The sequence below is a fragment of the Lycorma delicatula genome, chromosome 11, assembly GCF_047948215.1.
Source record: "Lycorma delicatula isolate Av1 chromosome 11, ASM4794821v1, whole genome shotgun sequence".
NCBI lineage: Eukaryota > Metazoa > Arthropoda > Insecta > Hemiptera > Fulgoridae > Lycorma > Lycorma delicatula.
Genome location: NC_134465.1, coordinates 37,796,673 through 37,811,189, shown reverse-complemented (window position 1 = coordinate 37,811,189; position 14,517 = coordinate 37,796,673). Strand labels below are relative to the sequence as shown.

Genomic DNA, 14,517 nt, shown 5'->3' with positions numbered 1-14,517 from the left:
TTTGTATTGACTTAAGCAAATAAACAATAATTCATTGCTTTGTAAATCTAGTTTTATTTTTCTGTTTACACATTTTCTTACTTGTAAAACAAAGAAACAGCATTTAAAGTTGTTTGTTTAATGTGTCCTGCCTTTTTAACAATCAGAAACAATCTTTGTAAATTAGTTCTTCATTTATATCTCAAATGATTACATTAAATTCACACGTGGCTTTTTCCAACTGTAATCCCCTCTACCGTTTAAGCTGGTCACTGCTCTATCTGTGCACAGCGTGACAAATTCCATATTAAAGAAATGTAGTTACTTTACACACATATAGTTATTAAGTTATGGGTAACATTAAATAAATTTTCAATAATCAAAGAAAAATGAAATTTAGTAGCTGCTCCTATTTCAAAACATCTATTTTTCAGTATAAGACCACCACACTTCAAGCATCCAAGAGGGGCAGAAAGGCAACTTAAAGATTTTAAGGAGAAGGAAAGCATAGGATTGTTGTGATGCATCACTTCATTGATAATAAAAAATATCGGATTACCGCCAACTTAATGAAAGCAGCAGCCATTTAATATTTTTCACAGCTTGTTTCAAAAGTGGCCTACAGTACATACCAAGTAACAGTTCATATTAAAAAAAAACAGATGCTTTTGAAATAAAAGCAATTCCTAGATTTTATTCTTTTAGTGTTTTGAAGAGGTGCTGTAGACCACTTTTGAAGCTAGCTTTGAAAATCATTAAATGATCACCATCTTGATTAGAGCTAAATCATTATCTTTTTTACATGAAAAATTTTTTCAAACATCCTTTAAATGTGTTTGACACACAGCCTTCCCTTTTCATTTAAGTAGTCCCCCCATTGGTGCTTCCTGAGGGCTTGACGGTGTGATGGTCTCATAACAAAAAATAGATCATTTCAAGGTATGAGTATCTACTAAATTTAATTTTTCTATATTTAACAGAGAAAATTACAGCTGAATAAAGTTTGAACGAATAATAGCAAAACTAAAAGAGACTAAATTTGATAAAAAGTATTCACTTCAATTGTTGATTTATGGTGTTGATTATGGTAAGTATACTCATATGGTTGATTTTATGCTTATTGTTTTTTTTTTGTTTTTTTTGTACAGAATGTAAACATATATACCTTTACAACAGTAATCATTTACAAATTTTTTTTTTATAGAGTTAAGTCAAAATTTATAATACTGAAGAGCAGTTAATGGAAAGTGTATAGATTCACAAATGATAATTAACACATGAAACTAAAATGCAATGCATACCAATAATGCTTTAACAAGAAAACATCATAAAAAGCAATATACTTGCTTGGGAAAAACAAGTTTTACAATCCAGTGAGGTTAAAGACATCTAATTTCAGAAAGAAAAAATGCCAACCTGGATTGAAACATACACTGTTGTAGTAAATTTGGAATAAAATAATCCCCTACAAAATCAACTTGGCTAACGGTAGCTCTAAGCTCTGTGTATACTCGGTAGATTAGAGTAACATAATTCATGAATAATTTTATTCATTATGTTTCGTAGAAGAGGGAGGTGATAATACATTTGACAAATGTTTTAGAAGAAAATATAAATTATTTACATTTATATATATTTTTTTTAATACTAAAATCATACAGTAAAAATTCATGTGTAAAATATAAAAATTTGTTAATATTTATAAGTATTTCCATTAATTTACCCAACATTGTAAAATGTTAGAGAAATTATACATAGGACTATGTTGAAAAGTATTTATGTAAAATGAAGTAATTTGTCTCTTTTCTTAGTGAATGATTCTTAGAGAAAGCATTCACTCTTTTGAATAAAGTTCAACAGTTTCTTACTACAAAATGAGATAATAAAACAATACAATACTTCATTAATAAAATTACCTGTAGCTTTTGTAAACACATCATCATCTTCAGAATAATTAATTATTATATGAAACACCGGTGAGAAGTTTTCTCCGTTTTTTAATTCAGCGATAAGGTTTGGATCAGTCTGGAAATTATTACAACCAACCACAATTACAATATAATTAATCATTTATATATACAAATAATACATTAAATAAATACTTATCAGTTAATTAATTATAATTATTCTTTATATATTTTTCACTTATAAACAAAACTTCACTATTCAAGAATGAAACTGTCAATTTCTGCAGTATAATATCAGGTTTGATTTCATAATTCTATTTTTTAAATAAAATTCTTTTATATATAAAGTGATATTTATTTTTACAAATATTCTAAATTTCAATTTTTATTCTATTTTTTATTTTTATTTTTTAAAATAAAATAAAATCACATGCCTTCAGAAGAAAACATATATAAGGAAAATTTTTTTTTCAGCATATATAAGGAAAATTCTATTGATACAATCTTTGGAGAAAGTATAAGAAACTAATTTTTTAATCTTTCAACTTGTTTTCTGTTCTTACTTTTTTAGAAGTCTGGTATTTTTTACTAATAACTAAGACAATTGAGTTACAAATTAATATTTTATTCAGATCAGTATCTAATTAATTATACAAAGAATGTTTAAGTATTAATTTAAATCTGATATCACAAATTTTGCTCAAGTTTACTCAGTGAGGAAAAATAATTCTTCCTGTAACAAATAACACTACATTCATCTTAGTGTGGATCTACCTGTATCTATCACAGTTAGTGTGGATTTTCAGTCTAGAGTGTTGAAAAATTAGTTTCTGGAGTGTTTCTTGTGTTAGTTTTAGTTTGAGAAAATATGCACTCCATGATTAGTTTTTTGTAGCTCAAAAAATAAAAATTTGTAAAATTTATGAAATGTTAGAGCAAACATACAGACTGGATTGCCATAAACATGAGAAATAAGAAGGCGTAACATAAATAAATCATCAAAAATTGAAAGTAAAGATGGTATTCAGCAGGAAAGAGTGTTGCAGCCATTACTTTTTTTTAATTTATAAATTTTTTTTTAATAAAAGTTTTCTTTATATGAGGATCAATCAAATAAACTGGACTTTTCTCTTCACAGCTTGGACTATGAACTTGAGTAGGCTGACACAGAGTGTTACTGACAGCAGAAAGAAATGTGAGGACGGGATGAATGCTCCAGTTGCCTCTCTGGTCAGAAGTGTCATATCAGTCTCAAGAGGTTACTTTGTCAGTTGTGCAAATGAGGTTAAACTCTCCAAAAGTCACAGTAAGTGTTCAAGGATAAGTATAACTGATGACAACAACAGGTCGATCCATGACCTCAATGAAAATGATAGGCATCTTACAGTAAAAGAAATTACTTCAGATGTAGGTATCAAGTGGGTAATTATAGAAGTGTTCATTCCATTATCACAAAGCTATTTGGGTTCTGCAAAATCTCTGCGTGGTGCAATCCAAAACTTTTGACCCAAAATCAGAAACAAGATTTATAGGAAATTTGCAAAAGGCTCCCGACTTAATTTTGGCAAGAATGAAATAATTTCTTGCATCGAACTGTTACATGCAATGAGACATAGGATTGTCATTAAATCCTAGAGTTCAAATCAGTGAGTATAGGAATGGTGTTGGAATGGAGAGCCTTGTACACAAAATGTACTCCTTGATTTTCTCCATGAACATCGCACTGTGAATTCTGCTTACTACTGCTAGATCTTGAACACACTAAAGGCTATCTGCAGGAGAAAAAGACACAGTCAGCCAATCAGAAATGTGACTCTCCTTCAAGGCAACGGCCACGCCTCACTCAGCTGCAAGCACTCAGAATAAACTGGACAAAATTTACTGGGAAACCTTAGAAAATCCCCTGAACAACCCAGATTTATCCCCTTGATATTTTTTTGTTTGGACCATAGGCAGTGGGAAAACAAAAATTCCTCAGCAGCAACGAAATAGAGGTGCAAAATTGACTCTTGACAAGCTAGATTTTTTATGAAGAATGGTTTCACAAGCTCCCAAAAGTTGGGAAAAACTGATAGAACTTCAGGAAAACTACATATAAAAGCAATAAATATATATTTTTTTTATTCTGCATTAAAAACAAAAGTCCAGTTTATATTTGATTGACGCTTAATATGAAGGTTAGATTTTGCTATAGAATAGCCGGCAATTTAAGCCATAAAGGCAATCTATTAATACATAACATTACTCTACTGCACTTTTACTATTATAAAAATATAGTGTCAATATTAAACATAAGAGGTAAATTGCAAATTCTTAAAATAAGGGTATAGAAATTATTATAAATGCACCTTATATAACTCGTATTGTCTTGCTATTAAATAGTTTTAATTTGATGCTAGTTGGAAATTTTATTAACTTAACTTGTTTTATATAAAAACAATAATAAGTGAAGTATTATTATATTAATTAACTGAATTAAAATATTATAAAGTGTAGAAATATTAAACTTAACTATTTATAAGTAAAAGTACATATAACCATGACAAAAACTACAAAAAAATTTAAATATAATAAATAAAATGAAAAATTTTAAATAAATTTTTTATAATGGCATCATAAAGTATAACAAAATATCTGATAATATAAAGCAGATCGTAATTAAGAGAATAAAATAAAAATTGAACTAGGAAGATATTTTTTAGATATAAAACTGTAATAATCTCTTGTAGATTACCTTTTATATTGTCAGATGCTTCAATATTATTGTGTATTATACTCACTCATAAAAATATGACTGCTATGTATTTTATTTATATTGTTACTTTGTGTTACTTTTATTTATTATTATATTCTATTATGTATCATAGTATTCTTTATAAATTTATGAAACATATTAAAATTAAACCTTGTTTTATTAATTCTAGCTGTAATAATTATATTAAAATAACATGCATGCCTTAAATAAAAGTTTCATCAACAATTGTAACATGTTTTGTCCATCATCTCTTGTGACACTTGTATACAAATTTGTGGTATCACTGAATAGCTTTACATCTAACTTACTACCTTGTGAGACTTAATTTGTCTTCACATAATTTTATTCTTCAACACAGCAATGTGAACTTGCACATCGCAGGTACTCCTGCCTCTCATGTTTCACCCTTTCTTATAGTGACCATAACCACAATATTAACATCAATTTTGTACATTGGATATTTTCCGAATTGCTGGAAAACTGCAAAGGTGGTATGCCTACCAAACCTGGGAAAAGTCTGCTCTTTTCCCCAAATTACAGGCTGATCTCCTTATTACCAGTGTTGTTAAAGCTATTCAAAAGGATTTTCCTGGAGAGACTTAGGTGAAATTTGGGAAAAGAAGTATGGCCTGAGCAATTTGGGTTCAGGGAGGGCCACTCGACAACCCTCTAACTGGTTAAAATAATCGACAGTCTTGTTGGAGGCCTAAATAGAAAAGCAGTAACTGCAACCGTTTTTCTAGATGTAACTAAAGCCTTTGACAAAGTTTGGTATAGTAGCCTGATATATAAATTTGTGCATACGACGATTCCCTGTTGCTATGTCAGATTGATATGGTTTTATTTACTAGACCAACAATTTGTTGTACATGTAGGGGGAACAATCTCCTTCACCAGAGACATAGCCACTGGAGTCTCCCAAGGAGCAGTGCTTTTGCCTTTCTTGTATATATCCTATGTCAACAATATGTCGCTGTTGGAAGTCGAGAGACTCCAAAGGCAATTTGATCTAGTAGAGCCGTGACTCGATATGTGGCGAATCAATATCAACAGTGAAAAATCGGTGGCAAGGATGTTCACATACATGACATGTGCTCCAGCCAGGCAGCTGGAACTCTCAGGAGAGAAAATCCCCTTTGGGAAAACAGTTAAGTACCTGGGACAGAGGTTTTGATAAGTGAACTTTCTGCAGAAATTTAAAGGTCTTCTCTGTACACAACTGTGACTAAAGACCTAGGATACTGAAAAATGTGAGCACGTTTGGTCCCAAAAATGTTGAGAATGATCATAAAACACAGCAATGTTGAGAATGATCATAAAACACAGCAAATGGCGTCGCCTTAATGTTTCTCTCGCATTATGAAAATGAGGGGGAAGAGTTTTTAAAGTCCTTTGTTACTGAAGATGAGACTTGGATCCAGTATAACAATCCAGAAACTAAAGAACAGTCTAAGCAGTGGATGCACACTTCTTCTCCAAATAAGTCAAAAAAGTTCAAACAGACACTGAGCAACAGGAAAACAATGGCTACAAAATTTTGGGACCATAAAAGTTTTTGTTGGTGGACTTTATGAAGCAGAGGACAACAATACCAAAGGAAGTTTATTGTGAATCTTATGTCACCTCCACAGAGCAATCCAGAATAAAAAAAGACATGTTCTTGTCCAGCATAGTTTTAATCCACGACCACTGTGTCAATGTGACATAAGATAAGACTTTCTCAAACAATTCAAGTGGGAAGTTTTTGATCATCCACCATATAGTCCAGACCTAGAAATTTTCACCTCTTGAAATGGCATGGTTGGGCGGACAGCACTTCGCCACTAACAAAGAACTTCAGTAGACAGTCAAGACATACCTTATCTCACTAATTTCCAATGCTCTCTTCAGAAGAGAGCATTGGAAAGCTGGTGTCATGATACAACAAATGCCTCAATTGTTTTGGCGATTATGTAAAAAAAGTAACTTTTAGTAATAAAATCATTTTATGTTAATGTGTCTTTTTTTTATAGCCTATAAAAAAAACAGCCTTCGTATTTTACATTAATTCCATCATTTGTTTCAGCTCAATTAATAACTAACAATTCTTCTAATCATAATGCACATTTTAATAAATGACTTGATCAGAATATATTTTATAGTACTCGTGATTATGGATTTCTTACTTTTCTTTAATTGAATAAATTTCTATATATTGACTCTTTACCAAGCCTTTCAAGCACCTCACGATTTTCTGTTCAAAAAGAACACCATTATTTATTGTACAGGGTGACCAAAATTGTAACAAAAAAATCATATTTTGATCACTTTGCATTTCTGGAAATATTTATTCCTTTATATCTGTAGTCGGACTGTATTTTTAATTATTTCTTCAATTTGTCTAAAGGAACCAGGTCCTTCAAAATTAAACAAAACCTTTTTTTTTAAGAAAATTTAGGCATCTGAAGAATATTGCAGGTGATGATTTTACGTAAGAAACCCTCTACATAAAATTGCTTTTACCCTGAGAAAATCACGCCTTTCATTAGTTAAAAACCCTATCTTTTTTTGCCCGACAAAACCTCTTCATCTTGAATAGTGTCAAAATTTGTCTTTTCTCTAGTTTTCTCAGCCTTCTTCTAACTCTCTGAAGTGAACATTCATACTACTGATGTTTAAGCCACACTTCAAGCCTGCAGCTGATGGCCTTGTATTTATTTCACATTTATGGATTGTTTTATATTTATGACTGAATTTCTTTTCAATTAAATGTCAAGTAAATGTGGATGTCAATCTAAACTATTAAAGAATCAAATCAATGGTAGCCAACTTACTGTACTCATAGTTTATGTATGCATAAATTATGCATATATTTTTTTTTTTAATAATTTGTTTTTATACCATAATGGTTTTTTACCATTTCCTTGGGGTAGAACTAAAGACCATAGAATATTTGTGGTAATCAAATCAGGTAAGAGCACTTGTATAGCAGACTTTTCTGATAATCAAACGTATAAAAATCAACATCTACACCATATATCTGACTAAATGCTATTTTAAACAGGGCAGATATTACTGTCAGACAAACTAAAAGTGCTAGAGGTTGGAATTCTATTTTAAAACTAATCACTAGATCTACCAACACTGAATTCAACCACAAATTAATTATTATTATATGAATCTGTCACTAAATCTAATTTCAGTTGATTTATAAAGCAGCTAATTGTAGCAAAGTATTCTGTGAACAGATTTTTTTTAAAGACAAAATATACAACATGTTATTTTCAACAATCAGACTTGTTGGACATTTTTTTGTATGTGCATGCGTGTCTGTAGGTATGGGATAGTGGAGAGTTCTCCCACTCCCTTTTTCATGTGTGTTGCTCACTTAATTGGGTTTGTGAAGTGGACATAATGGTTGGTCAGTAGTTTTATCACAAAGTATACCAGTATTCAATTACGATCAGTGTCATCAATCTAATACAATAAAGATGTCATAATTTTTAGTTACATTCAAACTGTGCCACTTTATTATAGAGTACACTTAACCGTTTTATAACCAGCATCCATTGGTCAGTTGGTCACTTGGGCCAGATCTTTTTTTAACAAACTGTTATTTTCAAGTGCAAATAAAACAGTGTAAGTTTGTGACAATATAATAATTTACAATTAATTTTTCAAAGCTGTGTTCGGTATATTCTGTGATCTTTTCTTAAGTCTCCAAGTTATAATAATTAAGAAGTATAAATTTATGGACAGTTTTTATTATTGCTGAAACAAATTTCATCATTACTCTTACATATGTGTGCGTGGAATGTAACGTTGTAATATTCCAGTTGGAGATAAGCTGACCGGAGTTACATTATCGCTGTGCAAGTAAGATAAGTAGATCTTTAGACTGCCTTACCCGGAAGGGGTAACTATCGTATGTTTGCGGATGATGTGGCAATTCTGGTCAAGGATAGAGAAGTAGAGAATTTAGAGGTCAAAGCTAATCAGTCTCTCGGAATAATCTATGAATGGCTAGAAAGCAACAAGTTACAAGTGTCCCCTGCCAAGTCGAGATGTATTCTTTTCTTCGGTAGAAGAAGAGTCCGGGGGGAATCAACATCGCAATACGAGGGGAGCATATCTTAGAGGTGAGTTGCACCAAATACCTTAGTGTAATGCTCGATAAGAGTCTTAAATTTGGAGCACACATAGAGATGATAAGCAAACAGGTACCCCCCACTATAAGGGCGTTAAGGGGAATGTTCAACAACCATAGCATACCTAGAGCTTCAGTCAGGAGACTGATCACATCAGCCATGATATTGTCAGTGCTATATGCAGCCCCGGTATGGGGTGAAGCAATGAGCATACAAAGGAATAAACAGAGATTAAGAAGTGTACACCGGGTTGCGTTATTGGGGGTTGTGGCGGGGTACCGCACCCTATCTTATGATGCGTTGTGTGACTGGGTACCACCAATCGAACTACAAATAAGAAATTGAAGGCTGAGAGCAACAGGTATATCAAAAACTGAAGCAGAAGCAGAGACTAGGAATAACTGGCAGACCGAATGGTCTGTCTCATTGGTCGGGGTATGGACAAGACGATTGATCCCTGATCTGGAGGTCTGGCTGGAAAGAAAACACGGCAATCTGGATTATTATATGACACAACTAATGTCTGGGCATGGCTCATTTGGCTATTACTTCCATAGATTTGGCAAAAGGTTATCGCCTATATGTATCTACTGTAACGAAGTAGACGATGTTGAACATACAATCTTCGATTGTCACAAATGGTCCCAGTACAGAAACGAAATGGCAGCAAACAACTTAACAGCTGAAAATCTGGTCGGGTGGTTATTGGTCAATGAAGCAAACTGAGACTGGTTCGCAAATTTTGCAAGAAACATCCTCAGGATTAAAGAAGAAGACTCAAGATGCCAGGGGTTATAGGGGCCCAATTGTAGGGAAGGGAGGACAGCCCTACCCCGGAGGGCCCGTATGCGGGTTCCTGTGATGGGGTGGGGACTCCTGGGGTAGACTGTATGGGAAAATGTAAAGACCGAGTCCCGGCCGGCGGTGTTGGTCCTGGGGGTGCTTCGGTGCTTTCTAGGGCTGGCACCGTCGGTTTGAGGCAGGGCATAAAGACCGAGACCCAGTTCCCTGCGGGGGGGTGGGGGATGGCATAGCCGGACCTTGTCTCTTCCATGGGGGATTTGAGGCAGGCGCTAAAAAATATCTGGAACCGAAGGGGCTAACATGCCATGCCGGGTGTAAAACCGGTGGGCAGGGGACGCCCCCTTAGAGTCAAATGGACACGTTCCTGGGCCGAGTATACTTAAGTGGATGTCCGGCCCAGGAATGTAGGGGGAAAAAAAAGAAAAAAGTAAGATAAGTAAAGCATGTTATTTCTACCCTCATGGTCTGATTTAGCCCATTAACGACTTCGACCAAGATTTTGGATCATTATATTTTATGTATCAATTTGAAATGATTGGCGCAAAATTAAAGCAATCATGTCCACAAGAAAGTGAAATATATATAACATTTTCAACTGATGGTGGTTTAGGGGTCTGAGGGATGTGAAATGTGATGATATGTTGAAATTTTCTGCAAGTCAGATCGTGGTTCCCATTACAATAGGTAGCTTTCTTAGAAATCTATGAGGGTTGTTCAATAAGTCCTTATAAAAAAAATATGTAAAAAAAAATAATAAATGAATCTTCTGCTCTGAAGGCATATTGATTTTGGTACCATATAATCAAATAAGCACCTAAACTTATAATTTCCAAAGATACATTTTTCTTTATCATTAACAATTTATATTATTACATTTGTTAATCATATTAATAACAGGCTCTTCTTATAATATTATTTTTAATGTAACTCTAATTTTCAATATGAATTATTACAATTTTTTTTTAATTAATAAACATATTCATATAAAAAATGTTGACAAGGTAGAAGTCGTAAGTCTGATGAAAACTAAAAAACTCAAGGAAAAATACAAGTTTTATAAAAATCGTAAGTATGTAATTTTTTTGTTTTTGTTTACTTTCTAGTTAGTTATCTTTTCATACTTTTAAAGCATACAGGATGCTCTTCTCCATAACATTTATATACTTCATAAAAACTAAACTTACAATCAGTGATTTATTGACAAGAAGGCTAGCTGCTCCTTTATCTCTGTTCAATGCATGAGTATATGTTTGACAATTAAGACAACGATGTATTACCCATGAACCAATACTAATAACTTCCACAAGTACTGACTGTTCCTTCGATATACCCAATAATTCAACTGTGCCAACACCCTGAAATAAAAAAAAAAATTATATCAACAATTATATAGTTAATAAGATATAGAAATAAAAATTACCAATCTGTTACTACATGCTGTTGTCACAAATTGCTGCAGCAAATATAAATATGACTCCAGCATGTAGTTATATCTCATTATTTTAGGCTGAATTATTGTCACTCCCACTTACAAGCACAATTATTGTTTTATGTGTAGAAGAATGTACTGTATGCTATCACTTGTCTGGCGCCATGGCATGCCAATGATAAGCAATCAAAAATTTTGTTTAGTCTTTGTTATTGTTGTTTAATAAAGATAACATCATTTGTAATGCTTCACACTATTATTCTATGCAGTGAAATAAAATATGTCTATCTATGTTAGCATATTACTCCATATACCAATCAGGTTTTAACAATGAGTGATTCTGTTGTGAAATATAAAATTGGAAAACCCTTAAGTAGCTCCAAAAAAAGAACAATCAACTACATATATATAAAACCTTAAAACAAGACTTGAAACTGCAGTTTACTCAGAAAGCAAGTAGTGCAGTGGACGTTGGCGAAAGAACAATTTTTAATATAATAAAGAAACACAAAATTGATGGTAAACATGTTAGCTCTAAAAAGAAAACAATTGAAAAGTTGGGTGATTTTATTAAAACTGCTGTCAGAAAGCTTCATTCATTTTATTTCAATAACAAGCTTCCTAACTTGAACAAAATATTAAATGCCATGAATACAGATTCTGAACTGCCAAATTTTTCTATTAGTACATTACATTTTAAAATCAATGAATTTTCATTTCCTGTCAAAAAAAAAAAAATTCTTTATTGACTGAATGCAAAAATATATTTCGTAGCATAATGAATATTTAAGAGAAATTAAGTGATTTCATAAAGAGGATAAGATAATTTATGATTGAGAAAACTCTGGTTAATGCAGGCATGTATGGGAAAACATATGGGTGGTTAAAGAAATAAAGAGCGCAAAATACATTTTTATGAATGGTTTGTCAACTGGGTTGAAAACCCGGTTAGAAAAGGTAAATGATTAATAATAACGCATGCTGTGAAAAAGTGTTTTTGAACGGTGGTTAATGGGTATTTGAATCCCAGGAATATCATGATGAAATGAATAGTGATCTGTCATAGTATGGATAATGCAACATATCACTAACTGAATGAAAAAATTCCAAATCAATTCAAAAATTGGAAATTGTTAAATGGTTAAAATTGAAGAAAATCATGCACACTGAAGACAAGTTAAAGTAGAAAAGATTAGTAATATCAGTTGAACAAAAACATATTCATTATAAAGAAGATGAAATGGCAAAATTAAAATATTGTATTGTGTTGCGTCTTCCTCCACACTTGCAATTTTAACCCAATAGAATTGATATGGGCACAAGTCAAAGGCTACATTGTGAGTAATAACACAACTTTTAAGTTAAGTGATGTAAAAAATCTATTGATATAAGGTATTAATAATATAGTAGATACAAATAAATGCTTGGAAAAATTGTATTCAACAAGTAAGTAATTAAAGAAGAGCATGGGAAGCATACAGTTTGTGTGAAAATATTACTTAAGATATTGTGATAAATTACGGAAATGATGACAGACAGCAAACTTATCAGGTACTGAAGAATTTCACTGAAATAATAATACTTTTTACTGTGTTACTTAATGAAAATTTAATATAGCTGTAATATTTTTTTAATAAATTTTTGTTTTTAAGATATATATATATATATATTTTATCACAATTTTCTAATTTTTGCATTACCAGTTATTTTTATATTATTTTTTGGAGCATGTATGTGTGCACATGCACATGTAGGTGCTTCTGTGTATGTGTAGCCTTGGTAGTGAGTAGATAATGGCTGAGTGAATGTGGTAGATGAGTCTGATAGACACTGTAAGAGATCGTACATGGTACAACATTGTGAAGTGTAGTGCAAATTTGAGCAAAAGTGATTATTAGATTATTACACGTTGGTTGTTGAATGAATTTATATTCCATGCATCAAGCATATTGCGTTTTTTATTCAGGGTAGTCAACCATATCCGGAGGATCCAGCCTATAATTAAACTAAATACAGTCCACCTAAGCTATTAACATGGTCAGTCCGTCGGCCGGATATCTGGCAGTTCTACTTGTATAAATGAAAGTTAAAACAGTGATTTCTCATACAATTAAGACAGTGTTTATTAAACAAGCAAAAATAAATTTATTTAATACACTAACTAAAACATTTTTGATTGTTTTATCACGCTGCAATACATTTACGCATATACAGTAACATCAGAACATAGCAGACTTGTAGTATGTAAACGAGTTCTGATTTCCATCAACATAAAGGCATGGACGGTCGTTAACGAGCGTTTTCGGTGATGTCATCTTGTTTACACACAGTAAGTGGATCGCCAGTAAGTGTGAGTCACCTGTTTACATTCTTACATTCCAATTCCTTTTAATTATTCTTATCATATTTTCATCCATCTGTACAAAGTCAACATTTTTATTTATCTTTCTAAACAATGAATCCTATAATACGCCTCTGTGTTAGTTAATTATGTACTTTATTTTCATTATCAAATCAACATTAACAATAGAATAAAAACAATTGTTTGGAAAGCATTATAATTACAAAATCTCTTTCGTACTTTGCTTGTTTTTCAATCAATCATGTCTGAGTTAAGTGACTTTAAAAAACAGCGTGAGCTCATCAAGGCTCATGTAACAAGATTTTAAATGAAAGCAAGTGTGAATGAATTAGTTCAATTTAAATTGAGATTTACGGCATTTGAAAAATGCTTAGCAGATTTCGAGTCAATTCAAAATCAAATAGAGTTGTTAGAGGGAGATCAAGAAAATGAAAGAGATAACTTTGAAGATTTATATTTTTAATTAATGGATGATAGTCAAAAATTTATTGATGAATGCACTCCAAAAGTAGGGATTAAGGACCACAACAATATTAGGCCTCAGCAATTATATACACCAATCAAAGTACCTCAAACTAATTTACCTAATTTCAGTGGAAATTATGATGAGTGGCTGTATTTTTTGATAATTTTAAGTCAATAATTGATACAAATGAGTGGTTTCCCGAATTTCAAAAATTTCAATATTTGAAAGCGGCATTACAGGGTGAAGCTGCTTCTGTTTTGCAATCACTAGAAGGTTCTACTGAGAACTACAAAATCGCTTGGCAATTGTTAATTGGTAGGTATGAAAATAAGAAGTATCTAATAAACAAACATGTGCAGGCTTTGTTCGCAATTAGGAAAACTGATAAGGAATCAGTTTCAGCACTCAAATACATTATAGACAATACAAATAAGCACTTGAAAGCACTCAAGGCTAAAGAATAACCCACAGAACACTGGGATTTGTTGATTATATATTTAATTTCCACAAATTTAGACAATACAACACATAGGGAATAAGAAAATCATAACAAAAATGCTTAAGTTCCCAAGCTATCTAATTTATTAGAATTTCTACAAGCGAAGTGCAAGGTTCTAGAAGCAGTAGAAAACAGGTCTTTTTTTTTTTTGTCTTCAGTCATTTGACTGGTTTGATGCAGCTCTCCAAG

General features: G+C 32.1%; 1 protein-coding gene across 2 annotated transcripts in view; it reads right to left on the bottom strand.

The window, feature by feature from the left end:
- Nucleotides 1-14,517, bottom strand: part of PRAS40 (Proline-rich Akt substrate 40 kDa) — a 39,455-nt gene that overhangs the window by 14,448 nt on the left and 10,490 nt on the right. For both annotated transcript variants that reach the window (XM_075379160.1, XM_075379161.1), the window contains exons 2-3: nt 10,757-10,927; nt 1,896-2,004 (exon numbers count right to left, since the gene is read on the bottom strand). In XM_075379160.1, coding sequence (XP_075235275.1) covers nt 1,896-2,004; nt 10,757-10,927 — 280 coding nt within the window. The remainder of the gene's footprint in view (nt 1-1,895; nt 2,005-10,756; nt 10,928-14,517) is intronic.